At 47.3% G+C, this 6423-nt stretch overlaps 1 protein-coding gene across 1 annotated transcript in view; it reads right to left on the bottom strand.

Annotated features, from left to right (window-relative positions):
- Window positions 1-6158, bottom strand: part of LOC141975316 (uncharacterized) — a 63686-nt gene extending 57528 nt beyond the window's left edge. The window contains exons 1-4 of the mRNA XM_074935610.1: window positions 6093-6158; window positions 3819-3965; window positions 2454-2636; window positions 1416-1571 (exon numbers count right to left, since the gene is read on the bottom strand). Of these exons, the coding sequence (XP_074791711.1) occupies window positions 1416-1571; window positions 2454-2636; window positions 3819-3962 (483 nt within the window). The 5' untranslated portion in view covers window positions 3963-3965; window positions 6093-6158. The remainder of the gene's footprint in view (window positions 1-1415; window positions 1572-2453; window positions 2637-3818; window positions 3966-6092) is intronic.
- Window positions 6159-6423: the final 265 nt, after the last annotated feature.

Genomic DNA, 6423 nt, shown 5'->3' on the forward strand with positions numbered 1-6423 from the left:
TTTGGATGGGATCATACTTGGGGTGGTTAAACCTCCTGCTGCTCCTGCCATCGCAGCTACTCTCTATTTTTAGCACTCAGGGCTAGTGCGGGTATGTCTCATCAAGCTGGGAATTAGACCCCCAGCTCCAAGTGTAAACATGCCCTATGAGACAGTGTCCCAGCCTCTACTACTAAATGACTGCACCGTGCTTTCCCTGCAACAATCCCAAAGCACTTTATAGCAAGTCATGATTTCCTCCGACCACCACACTGGAGAGGTAGGGATATTAACCTCCCCATTTATGTATGGGAAGCTGAGGCACAGAGAGATTAATGGCAGCTCAGTGCTGCACAGTGGGATTTTTTTCTCTCTCCCTCAATGGGAATACCAAAAGGGACACTGGGCATCATCTCTCACCAGCTAACTTGGCTGCAACTGCCCGGATCTCTTCCCAGCTGCTAAAGAAGTACGTGATGGTGCTTTTGTACAAGTTCTCCAGCAGCTCGGCATTCTCTTTGGCCTAGAGGAAATCAGGGACACATGAGCTCTCTCTGGCTAGAAGTGCCCTTTGACTGCCAGCACATGCTTTTACGAGCCACAGGTAAATCAGAGAAAGAACAGGTGACTGGGTGGACGTGGGAAAAATGGGGATCTGTGGCAGATTTACATTTCCCGTCACCCTCAGTCATATATCCCACTCTGACCGTTATTTCCATTACCCATCACACATCCCCCCCACACCTCTATACCACCACATGCCACTCCAGTCAAGAATCTCAGACACTTCAACAGCTCACTCACAAGGTGTCTGCAAATGTCCACCTGGAGCTCTTCAGGCTTCAGCTTGGCTGTGCCATCAAGGTGTTGATTCATGGCAGTTTGGAGCCTCTTCAGTCCCAAAAACGGGACACAGAGGTGAAACGTAGCTCTGCATTCCTGAAAAAAAGAAAGCGTGTCACACCATTTAATTGTTCCCTACTGAGCGCTTTGGTCATTCAAAGGGAACTCATCTGCTTGACTGCTCATCTATTCCAGGATAAAAAGGGATTCATCTGGATGTAATTGGCAGAAAACATGAAAGAATGACTAATAGAGGGGAGAGCTTCCACTGCAACCTGGAGGTAGCATCAATGTCTTTTTGGAACAGATCTACCGATGAAAGCTGCTTCACCAGGTCTCTCTTCTGTTCTGGGGAGGCAGGGGCCTGGTGTGCAGAGACAGACAGGAATAGAGAGCTGTCGAGCTCAGACCCATGACCTATCCTGGATTCTGGTGAGGCAGCCATGGAGCAACCTGGCGGGAACTGACTCAGCAGGAGGGCAATGAACTGAGGGGAGAATTTGGGCCTCCACAGCAGGCAGGAATAGCAGAGCTCCCCTGGCATTGGGAGGAAGATTCCTTTGGCTTAGTAAATAAGTCACTCTCGGTCTTACCACTGAAACCCTGGGGTTCGGGTCTTGCAGGTGAAGCAGAAGTGTGACCCAGCTCTGTCTAACCTGCTCGGCGAAATAGCCCTTCCATTTTCTTTTGGTCAGGTGGGCCAGGATGCCAAACAGGACAAAGGACAATAAACGAAGAGCATCGTCCTCCTACAGCCAAGAAAGCCCCACAAGTTAGTAACTAAGGGACAATCACATCACGTACCTCGCACAGCCATCTCTTCTACGCTCAAGTCGAGGGATTCCAACTACAGCTAGTCGGAAACACTTTCATGAACTAATTTTTGATTCGAATTTGCTGATTCATCAAACTATTTTAGCGACAGTTCCATTTGGATGAAATTCCTCCAGAAGCCAGGCAGGGGTCCTTCGAAACCTGCCTGCTGTCTTGCCAGTGCACCCATTCAGCTCCTTGGAAGCCCATCTAGCAGGCTTACTGGGATCGTGGACTTCCAAACCCCCAGCGTCTGGGACCCCAGCTCTCAAATTGGCAACTCCCTGGCACTTCTAGCTCCCACAGTTTCCTGGGTTCCCAGCACCGGGATAGATTGAGAGCAGACTGCCCGGACCCAAGGCTTTCAATAGAGCTCGGCTGAGAATAGTCATTCTGTTTCACAAAGAGTTTTGAAGTTTGGGGAGAGGGATTCCCACAAATAGGAACAAAACCAAAATTTGAAATCTCAGAATTCTCTGCAAAATGGAATCATTCCAACCCTCTCATGTAAAAATGGTATAGAGCAGGCCCAACACTCTCTATTGTACCTTGGAACCCCCTTTTCATGGTTATCTAGCTACCTAATCTAGTATTCAGACTTTCTTTGAGGTTCTCAGTGGCAAGAAAGAAGAACAGAAGGGGGAGACTGTGGAAGCAGGGATGTCATCCCCATCCTCCTAATGTTCTCCTCCTCCGTAAAACACCTCTCTTCCCTGGGGCCGAAACATCTCTTCACTCTGACATGAGCAATGCCCAGGGAGTAAATGGAGTCTAATCAAGATCGGTTGAACTGGGGCTGGAGAGTTCTGGTCACATACGTTGTCAAAGTAGGTCCGGATCTGTTGGGTGAGGTCTCTGAAGGAAGAACCTATGTCCTTCTCTTTCAGCTCCTTCAGGACTTTGGCCACTGCTTTCATGCTCTCGCCAATGACTTCAGAACTGAAAGGGTCACTTAAGGCCCTGATCAGTATGACCATAAGAAACTTCTTGTGCTTTTTCACCTGGACAAACATACGACATTAAAGAACACTTATCACTGATCACACTTCTAATACGTTTTCTTTAGCAGTTATGAAGCTGTGGGAATTTCATCTCCCCCTCCCACCCCCCGGGAGACCTATAGCTATATTTCAGACCAGGTTCCAGCTACAATGAGCCAAACTTGGGGCCATAATACACCTGTGTCATCCTATTATTAGATTCCTAGTTACTTAGATTCCAAGGCCAAAAGGAACCCTTGTGATTATCCGGTCTGACCTCCTGCATAACATTGAACTTCCCCGAAATAGACTCTGTTGGAACTAGAGTGTATCTTTTAGAAAAACGTTCAATCTTGATTTTAAATTTGCTAGTGACAGAGAATCCACTACAACCCTTGGTAAATTGTTCCAATGGTTAATTAAAATTACCATTAAAAATCAATGCCTTATTACCAGTCTGAATTAGTCTAGCTTCATTTTCCCCCATTGAATCTTCTTATCCCTTTGTTTGCTAATGGGAAGAACCCATTCTCAAAATGTGCTCCCCATGTGAGTAGTTCTAGACTGTCCTCAAGTCACTCCTTAACCTTCTCTTTGTAAAGCTAAATAGATTGAGCTCCTTGAGTCTATCACTAGAGGTATCTTTTCCAATCCTTTGAGAATTCTTGGGACTCTTCTCTGAATCCTCTCTAATTTATCAGCATCCTGCTTGAATTGTGGACACCTGATCTGGACACAGCAGTCCAGCAGTGCTCACATGAGCGTCATATTCAGAGGGAAAAGAACTTCTTTACTCTTAGTCAAGATTCCTCTCTTTATGCCTCTAAGGATCATTTCAGCCCTTTTGGCCACAACTTCGCATTGGGACACCTTATGCTCAACTGATTCTCTGCCATGACTCAAGTGGTTTTCAGCATCATTGCTTCTTGGGATAGAGTCTCTCATCCTGTAAGTATGGCCTGCATTTTTTGTTCCTAGATGGAGACATTTACACATGGTCATATTAAAGTGCACAGATTGTTTGCTTATGCCCAGCTTAGCAAAGGATCTAGCTTGCTCTGTATTGACTGCAAAGAGGTTACTCGGGTATGCGGGAGAGCAGAATTTGGCCTAGTGCATTGTGTGCAGCCTCTGTAAACTCCGAACAACTGTTTCCCTTGGTTTCTCTAGTTATGCTGCATTCTAGTCAGTATTCTCTCTTACCTTCTCAAGCGCCCCATAGACTAAATTTCCCAGGCCTCTTACAGCCATCTGCCGGACAATGCTGTTCCTATCATGGGACTTTTCTTCCAAGATGTGTAAGACTGGCTTAAGGAACTTCTTCTCCCTGAGCATGGGATCACTCATTAGCTGAAAGAAAATCAACCTGTCCATTAGCCCCAATATGATCGTTAAGATTGGGAATAGAATTTGAGCCGACATGTCATACACTAAAAACAACAAGGAGTCCTCCTACAGCCCCAGTCTTGAGGATACAGACAAATATGGCTACCCCTCTGATACTTGGCACATAATACACTGTAACTTTAGTATTCCACACAAATGAGAAAGGTCTACAAAACATGGAGCTTTCCTTTTGGGCACTAAAATAGGGATCCACTCACCTCTTGAGAGCCTCTTAGTGGATGGGTATGGTATCACAGTCCTTTTCTCACCCCTGGTGCACCCTGCCAGCCGTCCTCAGTGAGTCTTCTGTGGCTCAGGCCTCTGGCTGAGTCCCAAAGTCCAAATGAACCCCTTCTGGGGTAGTCCAGAACAGTCCCATTGCCCTCACTAGGGTCTCCAGCCCCAGCTCCGGGTCCTTTACATTCTGCCCTTTGTTCAAGCTCTCCATTAGCATTGTCCTCTCCATGGGGCTTATGCCACTGTTGGTGGTAGGGGAACCTGGGCCTGCCCCTAACTCTGGGTTCCAAACCATGGATCCTATAAACAGGAGCTAGGCACTGCTTGATTTCAGTTCATTGTCGCTTCTTCCTACCCGCCACTTTTAGCTTCACCCTCACCTCAGGGTTAAAGTTCTTCGGGACTCTCTTCCTGAAAACCCAGCTTAAGTAAAGGCTGCCAGAATCAAACTATGGCTGTCCCCTGAATTTCTGTGGCCAGAGAGCAGCGCCCTTTCTTGCCCCTCCAGTTCCTGCCAGAAACTGACCTGCTAAAGCCCTTCATAGAATCATAGAATCATAGAATATCAGGGTTGGAAGGGACCTCAGGAGGTCATCTAGTCCAACCCCCTGCTCAAAGCAGGACCAATCCCCAATCAAATCATCCCAGCCAGGGCTTTGTCAAGCCTGACCTTAAAAACTTCCAAGGAAGGAGATTCTACCACCTCCCTAGGTAACGCATTCCAGTGTTTCACCACCCTCCTAGTGAAAAAGTTTTTCCTAATATCCAACCTAAACCTCCCCCACTGCAACTTGAGACCATTACTCCTTGTCCTGTCCTCTTCTACCACTGAGAATAGTCTAGAACCATCCTCTCTGGAACCACCTCTCAGGTAGTTGAAAGCAGCTATCAAATCCCCCCTCATTCTTCTCTTCCGTAGACTAAACATTCCCAGTTCCCTCAGCCTCTCCTCATTCAGCTCCTTTTAGCCGAGCCTGATGGGCTCGGATTGGCTGCTTTCATGAGGCCTCTCTAGACAGACCCAGATTGGGGGCTTCTTTTCCTGGGGCAGGGTGTAATAGGACCACGGGGCCTCTTGTAAGGAGCCTTAAAGCCCAGGTACAGCCCGTCATAGGCACAGAGAGGTTGTTTTTCTTAGAACCAGATAAGCTCCGAAGATAGTTGCTTAGCATAAGTGGGAAATATGATGCAGATGTTGGAGGAAGACTGTGGAAAGGGAGGATGCTCCAGCAGGTATCCCCACACTAGCCTAGGACTTAGGAGACCCAGGTTCCATTTCCTGCTCCCTCAAAGACTTCCTGTGTGACCTTGGGCAAGTCACTTAGCCCTTCTGTGCATCAGTTCCCTGCCTGTAAAATAGGAAACATAGTGCTTCCCTACCTCACAGGAGTGTGGTGGGGATACAGACATTAAAGAGTTTGGAGGTCCTCAGATACTAGAGTAATGAGAACCTAAGATAGACATTAATGTAGTTGTAGGTTGCTTGGTTGGTAGTATTAGGACGCTCGGTTCATTCAGAAGATGTGCTGAGCTAAACCAAAATCAGGAGCTGTTGGTTAGGATCAGCACTAGGACTTGGCAGAAGAGGTCCACTCATCCAAACTCTGTCCGTATCTCTCTCAGCCAGCACCTGTGGTTGTGTAGCTAGTATAGGCAATGACGGCAATAAAAACCACAGAGAGAGAAGGACTCAGAAAGGTATCGTGAAGTTCCTGGTGAGGTTTCCATATAAAGGAGGAGCTATTCTACTGTCTAAAATGACAATTACTCCTATGAACTGAACTGTACAACTCCCGAAAGAAAGGCAGACAAGAGTCTAATGGTGAAACTGCTCTTCAGAGCCCTGTGTCTTACCTGGGCAAGGAAAGCTGTGCTGGTGACTCGGTGGTTTTCTGAGGGGGAATTCACCCAGGGGAGGAGGCTCTGTATGATCTCAGGTGTTATGAGTCCAGATCTTAGCAGAAGACTGGAAGACAAAAGAAACCGCTCATGGGCTAGATTGCACACTTCAAAAACTCAGCTGCTCTGAGCATACAGCTCTGATAGCTAGGAGTGGGAGCTGTGTGTTTCCACCCAGGACACCCCCGCACCCCCTGCCCACAAAACTATAAACGGGAGGTTCCCTCTCAGCCACTCTAGTGGCTACTCATTCCCAAGGATAAAATGATGCCTCCTAGATCTCTTA

The sequence above is a fragment of the Natator depressus genome, chromosome 20, assembly GCF_965152275.1.
Source record: "Natator depressus isolate rNatDep1 chromosome 20, rNatDep2.hap1, whole genome shotgun sequence".
Classification (NCBI taxonomy): domain Eukaryota; kingdom Metazoa; phylum Chordata; order Testudines; family Cheloniidae; genus Natator; species Natator depressus.